This window comes from Typopeltis vanoorti, chromosome 16, assembly GCF_054136105.1.
Source record: "Typopeltis vanoorti isolate ZY-2024b chromosome 16, IOZ_Tvanoo_1.0, whole genome shotgun sequence".
In the NCBI taxonomy this organism is placed as follows: Eukaryota; Metazoa; Arthropoda; class Arachnida; order Uropygi; family Thelyphonidae; genus Typopeltis; species Typopeltis vanoorti.
The window spans coordinates 110098702-110114890 of NC_143564.1; the positions used below are offsets into that span (position 1 = coordinate 110098702).

General features: G+C 32.8%; 1 protein-coding gene across 2 annotated transcripts in view; it reads left to right on the plus strand.

The window, feature by feature from the left end:
• The window catches only part of Naa35 (N-alpha-acetyltransferase 35), a 440678-nt gene that overhangs the window by 62895 nt on the left and 361594 nt on the right, over positions 1–16189 (plus strand). For both annotated transcript variants that reach the window (XM_090406587.1, XM_090406588.1), the window contains exon 5: positions 11143–11217. In XM_090406587.1, coding sequence (XP_090262713.1) covers positions 11143–11217 — 75 coding nt within the window. The remainder of the gene's footprint in view (positions 1–11142; positions 11218–16189) is intronic.

Genomic DNA, 16189 nt, shown 5'->3' on the forward strand with positions numbered 1-16189 from the left:
ATACCTAATGTTACTCAGGAATCAGACAACATATGGAAGTGGTCACTGAAACGTAATAATTATTTTCTTAATTTTACAATATTTTATGTAAGTGTACATACTGCTTTGTTGTGCAGATAGTGATTTATCTGTATGGAACAAATTTCATTTGACCAAATTTTGTCATAATAACACTTAGAGTTAGACTGCGATTACAACTTTAATATATATCTTAACTGTAAAATTTCATTAAATTTCTTCCAGCCAGAGCGGAATTACTGATATCATTTCGAAAGTTCTTTTACTGAAAGTTCTTGTACTGATGACTTCTGCGAATTACGCTATGTCAGAGAGTTATTGTAATACATAATTTTAACATGTTGTTTCTTTGTAGTTCTGAATATGGCCTGCGGTAGTTCACTCGGTATAAATGAAGCCCTTTAATTAGAAAGACCTGGATTGGAATCCCATGTACGACGAGCATAATTTTTATCAGTCCTCTTCAGTTGAAGGTGAGTTAGCAAGCCTAATGCAGAGATGGCCGGGCTTTTCCTCCAAGTTCCATAAACACAAAATAATACGGACATGAAACAGTTATCAGACACGAAAGACAATAAGAAACCTTATTGTTCTATAATTATTCCCTAGTAAAGTAGCATTGCCATCTCACCAATCATTAGATTGAAGAGGATGAGGGGAAATAGCATTAATCATTATTAGTACTACTGCTACTACTACTACTAATAATAATAACAATACATTTATTGTTAATAATAATATTATTATTAATTAATCCTTGAATTAAAGAATTTTTCAGAGTATAATAATAAAATATAGAGGAATTCAGAGTAAAAGACTGGAAAACTTTAAAAAGAAATCATCACTGAAGATTTTACAGTCATGTTTCACTTATTCACTCTTGTTTCTATTATTCCTGAATGGCAAGAAGTGCCATATGCCCTTATCTCACAGAGGTCCTCTTAGGCAAGTAATTGCAGTTAATAAGGGGAGAATTAAGCTAAGTACTGATGAGTATACACATGAGTACATTTCTGGGTTTTGAGGAGGTGATCGATGCACTTTTTAAAAAATAAAAAAGTTAAAATGTTCTCTTGAAAAATAATAAAATGGGAATGACGAATAAAAATCAGAAAAAAAAAACTTACAAAGCTTTGTGAAGCATTCTCATCTGTTGTTATTATATTTAGATGAGCAGCAGTTGAAAGTGGCATTCGAACTTCTGAAGGATGCCAGTGGTTGACCAGAGTTAGAAAACACAACTAAATAGGATTCAGTTGAGTTATTTTGAATTAAAACTGAAGCAACTGGTCTTAAATCACTCCGTGTGCTTTTCTATACGGTTCACTTATTTTTCGGCAGGAAAAACCTAAGTTTCAGGGTTTTTTCAAAAGACTTTGAAAAAAGGCTTTATAAAGGCTCTTGGCAGTCCTGATAAAAGTAGGATGCTGAAGTCCTTTTCAGCAGTTTCATTAAATGAGGTGTAGAATTTTTCTCTTCTCAGTTTCTATTGTTTTGTAGATAAGTTTAGAATGGATGAGCTTCACACTAAGGTTTTTTGTAATTTTTTATTTTCCACATGAGATGTTTCTTAAAGGTGGTTTTTCTATTTTGGAGTTTTTGAGTTGACAACGTGATTTTATAACATGTAGAAGTTCAGTGTCTTTCTACATGTAAATATCTGCCACCTTCACAAATGTATTAGTGGCAACTGATGCAATTTTCCTACAAGTTTTGCCAATATTAATTACAGTCGACTTATATCAAATTCAGACAACTACAAGAAAACATTGCTTATTCCATCAAACAGTTAAATTTTAAAAGCTTAATATTAGAATTGTTTTTACTCATTCCATGTTTTGAAATGTGTGCTTCTAACACTTTCAGCCAAGAGACTAATAATGTATTATTAGTCTCTTGGCTAATTAGTCATTTTTCACACAGGATTTACTTCTATACCACCTCCTGTTGGTTCGCCTTGTATAAACCATGTGGATATCTTGTACACACACACACATGTGCTTCTAATTCATTTTTGAATTTCACGTGCTTCTAATTCATTTGTAAAATCCAAGGATTTTACAAATGAATTAGAAGGATTTTACAGACCTCCAAGGGGGGAGGGGGAATAAAAGGCTTATTCCCATTCCGATAACATAATGTTATATTGTGGTGTTATGCTGTTTACTTGTAAGGTCATAAAGGACCACGTGTCGCTATGACCAAATTTAAAAGTTTTTTTTTTTAATTAAATACTCCCAGTAACGTAAGAGGAATGCAGTGTTCGAATCATTTATCCGTATCGCAGTTTTTTGTTTCTTGAAAATAAAACTAATTATTCTTGATTAGATTACTTTTAAGTCAAATTAATTTGGAAAGAAAAATTCTTTCTGAGAATTTCCTCCGCCTATAGTTTCGACCTTATTTAGAAAACTGATGGCAAGCAGTTTAAAGAAATGGCAGCTCGAATGAATACCAACTCATCAAAACTGGTGTTCCACAACGCTCAGTTCTAGATAAAAGTAAGGAGCCTTGAGACTTCTTTTTTATTATCTATATAAACGACCTCTGTTGAATGGAATTCAAAGGAAACCTAATCAGCTATACTGATAATATGACAATAATTTTCTCATTAAGCGACATGCCGACCTTAAAGTGTAACGAGGAATCTGATTTATTAAGCCTGCATATATGGTTCAGTAAAAACAAAATCAAAGTGAGCATTCAGAAAACTAAATTTATCCTATTTGAACTAAAGGGTAGAGAATCAGTCCTGTCATTTAAATATCCTACCACTTCCTGCAACTCCAGAAGTGACTGCATTTGCGAAGCTACTCAATGGGTCTACAGCTATCAGTATCTGGGCATACACATAGATCATAATCTGAAATGGAAAACCCATATCCAAACTCTTACAACCAAGTTAAGGTACACATTGTATAGAAGGCGTAATATCAAATGCATACTATCTCATATTTTTACGGACTATATTATGTACTGGCATACTGAAGAATTCGGTGTGGGATTTGTACCTAAAAGGGAGCATACAAAAATATCCTTTGCAAATTGCATAATCTACACAACATAATACTAAAGAAAATCTTCATGTTATTTCAGCCTTTCTTTGATTCATTCCGGAAAAATTATAATTTCCCAAGTGATTAGTTTTTCCAATTTCTGTGGTATTATATGGGTGTATTTAAAAATCATATCAAAATTCAAATTATCCATGTCTCACTTCAGTATTTGCCAATGATAATCCAATCTCACCACGAAGTGTAAACCCTTTGAGTGTCTCACAAAAACGGCGCGTGTGAAGCATAGCTATTGTTCACTTGACCTTTATGCGTTGCATATTTAAAATTGTATTAACACGTATCGTTCGCACCTGGATGTCTGCCGTTCCCTTATTTTCTGGTAGGTACTAGCTTTTAGCATATGTATGCGGTTTCCAGGTCGAGTTGTCGCATTTTCACAAAGCTTTAGTTCCATTCAGACACTTAACTGATTAGCATTTAAGTGTCGGGATGATATCAAACTGATTGCAAGTTATATCGCGAATATAGGGATGCTTGGCAGTGGTCGTGTTATTTTAAGTAGTGCAAGCTAACTCAGCTCCGATGCCTTAGTTTGCACTACTTAAAATAACAATTAAAATAACCTGAGAGCTTACAAGGATTGTATTCTCGTAAGCTCTCATGTCAGATTTTGGAAACTTTCATGGCTTTGAAATAATATTGGATCTTTAATATCCACTATTTCTATAATTTATTATACAATTTCTTGGCTTGTGACATTTTTTATTTCCTTTTAAAGGGGCGCCATATTTAAAATTTTCATTTTTTCTTCTCCCAACATATGATAAATCATATGGATTCATTCAGGCGCCAACAATCTGGAGCAATCGCGCGACCATTTCAGCTGCACGAAAGGAAAAGAAGACCTATTTTCCTACAGTGATTACTGTAAATAACTTGCATGGTTTATGCAGCAGCAGTCATTGATAAACCATGTTTTTCATCTGTAGTGATATATAGAGATTATAAAAATTAAGATATTTCAGAAACCAAGTGTATTGAAAGCATAGCTTGGTTATTGGCACTCTTGACAAAATTCAATAAAATATCATGTTATTAGCATCCTTCTTGACACCAGCTCAACCATAGCATTCCTACTCGTGGATAATGATATATCTCTTAGCCTTGATGGGAAAATGTTTCTGTTATAACAGTCAGGGCATGTGCGAGAGTAGCTGATGCCCCTATGCAAAGAAAATTTAGTCGCCCCTATACAATGTCTCTATGCAGTAATTAGTGCATCATTTTTTTTTTATATCCAAATTCGATTAGTGTGCCTATATACATCTTAAAAATAAATGTTACAGATTTTAAAAATTTTCTGTTTATACATTTTTATGCCTATTTTAAAAAATCACTCACCAGAATGAAATAATTTAGCTACTGATTTAAAACATTTTACAAAGTTATTTTTAATGGCATACTACACTACTTCCTTGTACACTATGTATACCAGGGTTTCCCAAACTGTGTTCTGTGGAAGGTGAATAGGTGTTCCACGAGAAGTTCCTGGAATTTGTCATTTTAGTTTTCTAAGCATTTTTTATGGCAGCTTGCTGGCCGAGTGGTTAGCATATTCGCTCTCTAGCCAAAAGGCTGCGGGTTTGAATCCCGCCGTGGGCATGGATGTTTGTGATTGTCTTTGGAAATATTAGTGGTGGTCGTCTGAGGTAGATGGCGTTGGTGAAGTTGCAGTCAGTTGACGGATAGAGTGGCGGAGGCAGAGTTGTGGAGCAGGTGCCCTCTCTTGATGAGTCTTTGGACTCCCTGGAGGTGTCTAATAATAATAAATAATAATAAATATTTTATAGTGGAAATATTCTGAGGAGAATAATATTCGAGAATATGTCAAAAAGCTCGGACCCAGAACGCCTAATAACATTTGTGTATCGCTAATTTTCACACATCGAAACCTTGCAACATTTGGGAAAGAGAATACCGCTGTTTGTGATCGTTCATAAAAATTGCCTGCAAGTGGATTATAACAATTAGCGGTGTATAATATTTTTCGTACAAGCAAAGTTTTTAAGCAGCAATGCAGAGGCTGACCCCGATGAATAGAGAAGCAGTAAAATTTGCAGAAGAGTAGAAGAGGCAATAGGGCCATACCGTCGGTTCTATGAAAAAAAGAATCAAAATGCCCGTCAAACTATGTTAGCTCAATTCTTTGTTAAGATGTAGAATAATAAAATTTATATTCTGAATATGTTTTATAGTCTTTCAGCTTCATGATTTTATTTTAACTAGGCTCTGAGACATACCTTAATTCTTCTATAAAAAAATTAAGGTTAAAAAAGAAATTTGAGGAATGAATTATGCTTTTTCCCATAGGTTATTATATTCGATTAGTGCGTTTTCGATTAATGCGCCTGTTTTAAAGAACACATTAGGTGCACTAATCAAGGGATTGCTGTATATATATTTTGTCATACACAAGCACACCTACACATGTGGATATTTATAAAAATAATATCATTATGAACATTTATATATAAAATTTATATATAAATGTTTATATATGAAATTTATTAATCAAAACCAGTACATTTGTATGCATATATGATTACTGCTTATATCTCTATAGCAAGAAAATTATTAGAATATTAAATACAAAAATTATGAAAAATTAATCTTTCGGGCTTTTGCTTTGGCAAAGTTTTGAATTAATTCATCTATATTGATTGTAGATGCAATTTCATGCTCTATAGATATTATTGCTAGACCAGTGAGTCGTTCCTGAGCCATCGTCGAGCGGGTGTAAGTTTTTGTAAGTTTTAATTTCGAGAAACCTTTTTGAACTTGCTACTGATACTGGCAATGTCGAAAAAATTCTCAGAGCAATAAACACATTTGGAACACTATTTTCTAAATTATTTTTGCATGTGTATGACAGGACATCTAATGAGGAAGTATTTTTTGGAATTCGCCTTGCTATTATTTGTAATTCACTACATAAATCTGTTCTGTCAATATCTCTAGAATTATCATGTGTTAAATAATTTTCCAATATCAAACATTTTTTAAGCAGTTCTGCTGAAGTAATTTTTTGAAATTCATATATATTTAAAAGAAAACCAAACTTTTTGTTAATTGTAGATATATGCTTGAAGTTTTCATCAACAGATGCAATTGCAGTATCAATAATTGAAAAATAAAAATCTATCTTAAAGTTTTGTTTAAAATCTGTTATGAATTCATCCTCTGTTTCATACACAAATTGTTTCTTTTTTTTTTTTCTAAGTCTAACTGTTTCAAAATTAGGCGTTACATCTAAGACCTCAGCGATTTTTTACGCATCTGTTAACATCTTTTCAAATTCATCCTCATTTCGGATTTTCATTAAGAAATTCTTTGTATCATTAATACAATTTATGGCACCATTTATATCAAGGGTTGTATTCTGAAGTTGTTTACTTGTAAAGTTTATTTCAAAAAGTATATTATACCACATTACTAAAGATGTGATAAATTTGAACTTCCTTAAAGTTTTAAGAAGACTACTTGCATCTAATTCATGGTATTTCCACTTGATTCACATAAACTATCATCTTGAGATGTTTCTTGCAGTGCTTCACGAACATCTGACAAATTATATCTTAGGGGCTTTAATGAGTCAGTTTGACTCTCCCATCGTGTATCACAGATTGGTTTAAAATTACTTATGTGTCGTTTTAAGGTATTCCCATCGACGAGTCGAACTGGAAAAAAATACATATAGACGATGTACCGAGTCAAAAAATGCTGTGGCACATCTAAAGTATTAGCAGTGCAATTCACTACTAAATTTAATGAATGTGAACTACAGAGTACATACATTGCTCTCGGGTTAATATTTGCAATTCGTTGCTGCACACCTTTTACATCACCTTTCATATTACTGGCGCTATCGTATCCTTGACCTCGTAAATCTTGTATTGGTAATGAAAATTTGTCTAGAGTTCCTAGTATTTCATTTGATAAAAATTCTCAAGTGGTATTTTTTATTTCTATAAATTCCAAAAAGTGTTCTTTTATAGAAATCGTGCTATTACTAGTGTCTACGAATCGAAGTACTGTGCTCATTTGTTCCGTGTGACCAATGTCGGACGTCCAGTCAATAATTATGGAAAAATATTTTGCGGCAACAACAGATTCTAAAATTTTCTTTTTTATTGCATTCGCCAAGATGTTTATTATTTCATTTTGAATATCTTTTCCAAGATAATGCACATATGTATCCTTATCTTTTATTCTTTGAAGATGTTCATTCATTATTGGTTCAAACTTGGCTAGAAATTCGACAAATTTCAAAAAATTTCCATTTCAATGTGAAAACAATGTCTCATTTGTTCCTTGAAATGATAAATTTTGAATAGCTAACCTCTGAACTAAAGCAAAGAGTCATTCTAATAACTTGCACCCAATGGTTCTCTTTTCTAATAACTAGCAAGTTCTCTTCATCAATGGTTTTCTTTTCTTTTATTTGAATTTCTAATTCTTTCCACTTATGGTAATTTTCAATGTCTTTGACTTTTTTCATGCGCAGCTAAAATAGAAGCATTTTTCCAGTCCCTCAATCCAGAATCAGCAAGGTTAATCCACCATTGATCAAATAATAAACAGCAGAAGCAAAATGCAGAATCCGTGGATTTTGAATACAATAACCACAAACGCTGCATTGTCTCGTTGTTAAATAGTCTTTGAGTATAATGAGTCATTGAAAATCTTCTATTATTGTTATCTTTTGGAAAATCAAAATTATGAATCTGTTCAGCTTCATGTTCAACTAATAGTTGACATAATTGATTGATATTGGAAAATTTTACAGGACACCAAGTTGCTGGATTATTATAATTTAAATTTGTAAAATCAAATCCTTTTATGATTGGATCTGTTGAACAACTAGCTTCAGAATCAACAATACTCATGATCTGTAGTTTCTCCTTCGATGTTTTAATCCAATTTTTGGTATTTGTAGAATTCTCCTCCAATTCATTAATCGAAACTATAGACAAATTATCTTGAAGATTTTCTTCTTGTATGCGATTACGATCTTCTCGGCAAAGATATTTTAAAAATGCACCTTCTTGTTTTTTTCAAACTTTCTTCCTTTTCCGCTTTACATTTGCAATATTGACAACCCGATTTCTTTTTATCCATTTTCAAAATCCAGTAACTAAAATATTTATAAATAAAAATAAACTTAATTATAAAAAATATGGACTTTAAACTATTCAGTAATTCACAAATAAATTTTTATACATTTACTTAATGAAGTATTTATCAATTATATATACCTTATAAGTTATAACTATATAACTTATCTATCATACATTTATAATCTAATAATTCAACAATATCGTTTTCTATGAACATAATTGACAAATTTCTAAAATGCATCTGACTTAACGAATCGTGTAAATATTTTTAGCGCATTTAAGTACAGGAAATGAGCGTTCACTCATTTTCTGTACTTAAATGTTAGCATTACAAACAGCTGTGTCCAGGGCTGCATTTATACTTTTGGAGACCCGAGGTGCAACATCATTATGAGGCCTCAAAAATAAGCACTTTTTTTAGTTTATTGAAAAGAAGTCAAAATTTCCATGATAACTAATTTTAATAACACAATACAACATTGGTTTACATATATTTGCATTTTAAAAAAAGCATAAAAATAAATCAGTTCAAATTGAAATAAAAAAAAATGAATAACTAAAGGTTTTTTTTTTTTCTGGCTTTGGTTTTAGCAAATATATCTATAATGTCATCATAATTAATCGAGTCCATTATATCTGATTCAATGCATAATAATGACAGGTCAATTGTTTTATTTTGGTGCAAGTTGCTTCTTAAATAATTGTATAAGGATAAAAGTTTTTTTTTTAAAAAAAAAGAAAAGAAAAGAATTTAAATGCAATCAAATTAAGCTTGCTAATCAAGGTAAAAATAGGAACTTCATCAACTGTCAAGTTCAGATATTCTCACTGAAAATAAAAATTTTGAATTTACGGTAATAAAAATTATTGTTAACTAGCATTCATTTGTAAAAAGAAATTGGCAAAGAACACTGCTTAAGTCATGATGAATACGTTACAAAGAAATTACTAACCAGTGTGAAGGAAGTTGGTTTTACAATTTGAACTGCCATGGTTCTTTTATAAAAGTAGAATGCTCAAAAAAACATTTGTTTATACCGAGAGCTTGAGGGGGGGGGGGGAGAAAGAAACAAGAACACCAAATAACTTCTTGATGAGTTAGCCAGAAAAAAAGAAAACATCGTAGAAAAAAAGTGAATAAGAAGTTTGGTAGCTCTGATGTACAACTTCCGATACTCCTGTGATTCATTTACCATAACTGATTATTTTAGTTACCTTTAAAATTATATTGAATCATTATTATTTCCTCTAATTCTAGAACCTAGCAGAGTAGGCACTATCATCTGCTTACCACATACACGCACACACACACACACAGTATATATTTTAATTGTGACTATTTTGAATTGCATTGCCTTTTTAAAAATTTGGAATACATTTTTTAAATGTTATTTCTTTTTTTTCTGAAACAGTACAAAAATTATTCTTTTTTATTTTATATTTTTTTGAATGAGAGGGGATTTAGGATTTTCCATTTGATTGGAAGGATGCAAGTTATATACAGTTCAGGAAAACATCTTTCCATGAGAAGCAGTCTAAATGCAGCAAGTTAAATTACTGTTTTTCTTTATAGTTTGTTTTGATAAACATTTCTCCCTGCTTTCAGAATCTTCTAACAGCTAACTTCTTTTATTTGCTTGTTAGAAAGTCATTATGCCAAAAATGTTATTTATTACTTTTTATTTATTATTTGTATTTTTTTTTAAAAAAACTGATGTAACCAAAACAGTTTGGTGATTATGTTTTAATTTAACAATAATGCAAGAAGCATTTACAGGCCCGGAAACTAGTAACAGGCCCAAAAATCCTCAAGTTAATAACTATTATTATCATTACAGTAATACCAGTCTTATGACTGGCATTACTGTAATGATAACACTAAGCAGAGGGTTATAACAGGTTATAAATAGGGTTATAACACTGCTTAGTGTTATAACCCTATTATAACACTAAGCAGGTTTATAAGAGGCCACTTGTCATGACAGTCCACTGAACATAATATGAAGGGAAGATAGGATGGAAAAATATAAGAAAATCTCCAATTACTATTTTGTTTTTATTACAAGAGAAACATTAATGCAAAATGATTGCATAATAATATTAATTAAATGTTTCTCTACGGGGATATCGCACAATAAAACTGTTTATAACATCATCTAAATTTAAATTATAAGCTATGTCTGCCTCTATCGATATAATTCCTAGACCAACTGATCCTTCTTGGGTCATTGCTGTTCGCAAATAATTTTTAATCAGTTTAAGCTTGGAAAAACTTTTTTCCGCACTTGCTATGCTAATGGGCTAACAGGAATTGTTAGTGTAGCGACGGCACCTACCACAATATGGCTGAACAAGCGTTCTTATTAAGCCGTGCCATGAGGCAGGCTGCCTCTGTTCTACACCCTGTTGATGGTACTGGGTGTTGGTTAGCAGTGGCTCTTGTTTTAATGATTTTGGAGGAGAGTGAAAGAATAATAGTGGCCAATTCAGCAGATCACTGTCCATGAAAGTATTGTAGAAGAGGCACAAAGCAGTAACTGAAGTCTATCAGTGAGGGATTTAAGTAGGTCTATGAGAGAGAGAGAGAGAGGGATCATTAATAGATGTAGTTCAAATTTTAGTTTTTCTGTACAGATAGCTAGCTGGCTTATTTTTAGCCAGCGTAGTTTTTTTTTTTTAATAGTTTTTTAAGAGGGAGAAAATTGAATTCCCAAAGAAATTTATTTCCCAGTACTTCATGTGTTACAAACAACCATTTGCTGTGTGGTTTTTAAATTCTTTTTAATGGAGTTTATAGCACTTTGCTTTACTTTTACGAGGAAACATACAGGAGGAAACTCATAGAAAAATATTTCACTAGCTTCTCAAATTTTCATTTAGTATATGTTTGAGTGAAATAAATAATGAAATATTTCTATTCTTATTTTAAGGCAGATAAATTAAAAATCCAGGACCTTTCTACTGAAGAACAAATTGGAATTATAGATGCTACATTGGCTTGCTTGGTAAGCTTTATAGTACACATAGCTATATAATTTAAATGGAATTTTTCATTCTTAACAACAGTTTCAATGTGACATTGGATACCACAGAAATCATGAAGATTAATTAAAAGTTTAGTAATTAACCCTTTAACTGCTGAGAACATATTATTACAGGCTCGGAAATACATGCCTGCTTTGCTGAGCCTATATATGTATGGATGGCGTGCCTCCCATATTCAGACAATTTTTTAGTATGGAAAGAATCGTCGTAAGATATTCAAACTTCACAGGTAGGTTCCTCCATCTATTGCCAACCAATTGAAGTTTATTTGACTTGGGTTTCTGTTATATGACATCTAAAGAGAAAAATTTGAACTGGTGCAACTAATCATATGCAGCATGATGCATAAACCACGTGACTGCAGGGATTTCCGGGATGTCACAATATAGCATCTACCAGTAAATATCCACGTTATCTTACTGATGATCAAATTGAAGAATTGTTAACAACAAGTGAGTCAGGAGAAGAATTGTTCGAGTTAAGTGAATTGTGTACTTCAGATGAAGAAGATCCTGGTGATGTAAGTGTTACAAGTGAGCAAGATAGTGACAAAAGTCTCGATATGAACGTACATAAGTGAATGCGTACCGAAGATGTATTGTTCAATACATCTTCGGTATTAGTAATAACTGTGTTGTAAATAATAGTGCTCTTTATATATTTTGATTAACACAAATTAATGTGTATAATTTGCATAATCAAGTGGACACCCTTGATTATGCAAATTTTATAAAACACTATTATTGCCATTTTTGTGAGTGAACAAGTGTATATCAAGAATGTATGATACTGTCTGGACTATTTACTTCAGTAAAAATTTTAATTGATTTTATTTATAAATTTTTTTGCGAAATTAATTCAGCACAAAGAGACAATCTCAATAGAATATAAAATCAGCAGTTAAAGGGTTAAATTGTTCTATTTGAATTTAATTATTATTTAATAATTTGAGAAAAGTGATCAAAGGATTAAATTTATTTGTGATTATGTCTCCATTCACTAATCTTATGACTAAATCTAATGATAGAACTGAACAAGCTGCTATTTGTATGTTCCTGTCATCTGGCCATATTGTAGACTTGCTTAGTTCTACATGTACAATGATTAAGACTGCTTTGTGTTTGCAGTGATGATTTTGTTTAATGCAATAACTGCAGTTGTATTTTATTTTTTATTTTTTTTAAGTGATTTTGATACTTCTCTTTGATAAAATCTGACACTACATTCAGAATTTTTAAAATAAAAAAAAATGCACCATTTAAATTGCATTCCATTAAACTTATGATTTTTACATATAAAAATTGGTATAAAATATAGGTTTTCAATTTTCTTCATACTTTTTCTATTAATTGTCAAAACATTTTGTCATTTTAACCACCTGGATTATTAAATTAGTGTGACCAGTTGGTTTGTTAAAGTGCCAAATGCATAAATACCTATTAAATTTGTTTTCAATCATACCAAGTGAATCATCAACAGGCAGAATTTTAAAAAAAAGTACGCTACTTTCTCACCCCTATCCTGATGGATAAAATTTGATGGAAGAAAATTTTCTTTTTAGAATTTTTTGGCATCCTGTTAATTATGGCAGCCTTTTTGTTTGGTGGATCCCCAGAAGTGGATAATGCAGAGAATGAAAATATTGAAAACATCTTGAATCATATCAAGGATAGCATAAACATAGTAGTAGCAGAACACTCATTACAGCAAAAAATGGTTTAACAAAGAATATGCACTTGCAATAAAAATAAAAATAAAAAAATGGTAGAAGTAATTGTCTTAATCATTCATCTGCTATTCATGCTACTTAGAGATATAATAAGAGCAGCAAGGAAGCCAATAAAATAATCAGAAAGTAAAAAAAGAGTTTTTATATGACCAGATTTAAGAAATCCAGAAACAATTTGCATGACAAGAAAATTCTTGGAACTGCTTGTCTTGGTTGGCACAAATGATTTGACAGGTGAGAAGCATTCTATAAGGGTAGATGTAAAGGAGTTGTTAGAAGAGGCAAAACTGAAGAGCGAGAAGGTGAAGATTGTAAATCTCCTTTCATTCTATGATAAAGGCGAACTGAGGAGGAGAGCATTGTAGCTAATGAAGCTATGTAAGTTGCGCAGAAGGAATGATGTAGGATTTGCAGATCTGTGGTTTGTGTTTGATGGAAAGAAGAATTTGTATAATGCTGATGGACTGCATCTAAATGGTTTTGATGTTAGGTTTCTAGACAGAGCTTTGTTCACCGAACATACTGAAGTGCAAATTCAGGAAAACTTAAGCAATTAGGTGGAAGTAGGTGGGTTTGTGTGAAGGCTGCCATGAGATGAGTGAGTGTGAGAATGATAAAGTGCAGAATCTAGTCTCTCAAGCAAGAATATTGAATATGGTAGTCATTTCAGGAAGTAAAGGTGTGTATGGGCAGGGGCTAAAGGAATGCAGCAGTTTCTATATATTAATGCCAGAAGTATCAAGAACAAGAGGGAGGAGTTTTTGGCAATGCTTAGTGCAACCTTGCCAAAAGTTATAGGCATTAGTGAGATGTGGCTAACAGCAGATGATGTAGTTACAGGGATAGAATGTGAAGAGTTTAGCATTTTCAGGGAAGATAGAGAAGATATGATGGGAGAAAAAGGGGTACCGCAGATGATAACTGATGAATTGTAGCCAAAAAGAATAGGAGATAGGCAGGAGGGTGGCTGTTAATTTGAAGCAGTCTGGTGTGAGATCAAAGCCAGTAAGACAAAATATATAGTTTGTTGTTGCTATAGGCCAGGGAGTTCCATGGATGATCTGGAAGACATGCATCGGCAAATTAGTACAATGATTATAGATTGAGTGATTATAATGGGGGACTTCAACTATGGAGATATAGACTGAAAGAAAGAAAGAAAGATCACATGGCAGGAAGGAAATGGAATTTATACACCTATTAAGAGATAATTACTTGAGGCAGCATGTGATGGAGTGAACTAGGGATATAAGAGTATTAGACCTGGTCATAGGATCAGCCGAGCTATCTATAACCAAGGTGACCACATTTTCTCCAATTAGTTAAAGTGACCATGCAATCTTGACTTGGGAGATTGAACAACATGAGGAATATTTTGTCTAGAAGGGGTGTATGTGGAACTACCTTGTAGTTCCACATACACCCCTTCTAGACAAAATATTGGTGATTATGATATGACAGATTTAAGTTTCTTTTTCTTATCATAAGAAGAGGCTTAAATCTTTCCCATGGCATAAAACACTTGCAGGGTAAGGATGTTAGTAGTGCATGGGAAATAGTTAAGGGTCATCTAGATGACGCAATATTAAATTGTAAACCTATGGTAAGGAGGGTTAATCAGCTAGGGGTTAGATGAATGAGTAATATCATTAAGCATGAGCTGCAGAAGAAGAAAATGCTGTGGAGGGTATATAAGCAGAAAGGTGACCAGCAAACTTATGAACAGTACAAGGCTCAGGCAAGAAAGGTGACCAGCATGGAAGGAAGGCAAAATCAGATTATGAGAAAAATTTAGCCAAGCTGGGCAAAGGAAATCCCAAAGAGTTCTTTCGTTATGTGGCAAATAAGAGGAAGAGTGACTATGGAAGATTAACTTTAATGAGTGATGACAGTCATGTGGTGACAGAAGCAGATAAAATAGTTGAGTTACTGAGTGACCACTTTGCAAAGGTATATCATTCTAGTGAGTTAAAGCATTACTGCTTTAACATATGTGACAGACACTGATCTGTGAACAGAGGTTAGATGAATTGGAGGTTCTTGGGATATTGTAGAATCTCAATGTAAATACAGCAGTGGGATTAGATAAGATATCAGCTCGGGTTTTGCGAGAATGTGCAAGGGAACTGGGGATGTCTCTGACTAGGATCTTTAATTTAAGTCTTAGCTCTGGTAGAGTTCCAAAGGAGTGGAAAGAGAGCAAATTAATTCCCTTGTATAAGGGAGATTCTAAGACTGCAGTAGCAAATCACAGGCCAATTAGTAGTGGTAAAAGTACTAGAAAAATTGGTACAAAAGAGAATTCAAGAATGGGTAGATAAAAATAATTATTTACCTTAGTAATTTTCCAACTTTTTATAATAGAGTAAGTTGGATAAAGGAAATGGCTACACAATGATTCTGCTGGATTTTGCAAAAGCATTTGACAGAATACCACACAGGGAACTCTATTATGCAAATTAGAACAAGTGGGGATGGATATGACACTGATTAAGTGGATAAAAGGCTGGTGCTGTACAGATATCAAAAAATGGTATATGAAGGAGCAGAATACAGGAGAAAGCAGGAGACTAGTGGTGTGCTACATGGTTCTGTGCTAGGACCACTACTGTTTAATTTGTACATAAATGATATAGGAACGGAAATATTGAATTTGCTGAAAGTTTATTTTTCACTTGGTTAGACTATAATAAATTTAGTTTAATCCTTTATCCAAGTGTGAGCAAACAAAGTTTGCACCTGAAAATATCTTCAGGACTGTGGTAAGGTAGTACAACACTGGACAACTCGGAGCAAAGGTGGACCAAGCTAACATCACTCCTATCTCAGTATCTCCCATAATGCAAAACACATCTCCTTGCGGATATGTATAATGTTATGCATTAAGGGAAGAGCCACTACCCGGACCGGTTTCGACCTTTATTGAGGTCTCGTCAGTGGGAGCCAGGCCCAGAAGTGGAGATACCAATGCAGAAGCAATGGAGAGGTCATCTTTACCCATAGGAGTTGCCAAAAGGTGTGCCATCTTATTATTAAATTACTCTGGATGTAGAGAAAGATGTTGAAAGTTTATATTTCACTTGGTTAAACTATAATAAATTTAGTTTAATCCTTTATCCAAATGTGAGCAAACAAAGTTTGCGCCTGAAAATATCTTCAGGACTGAGGTAAGGTGGTAAACATCAGGCAACTCGGAGCAAAGA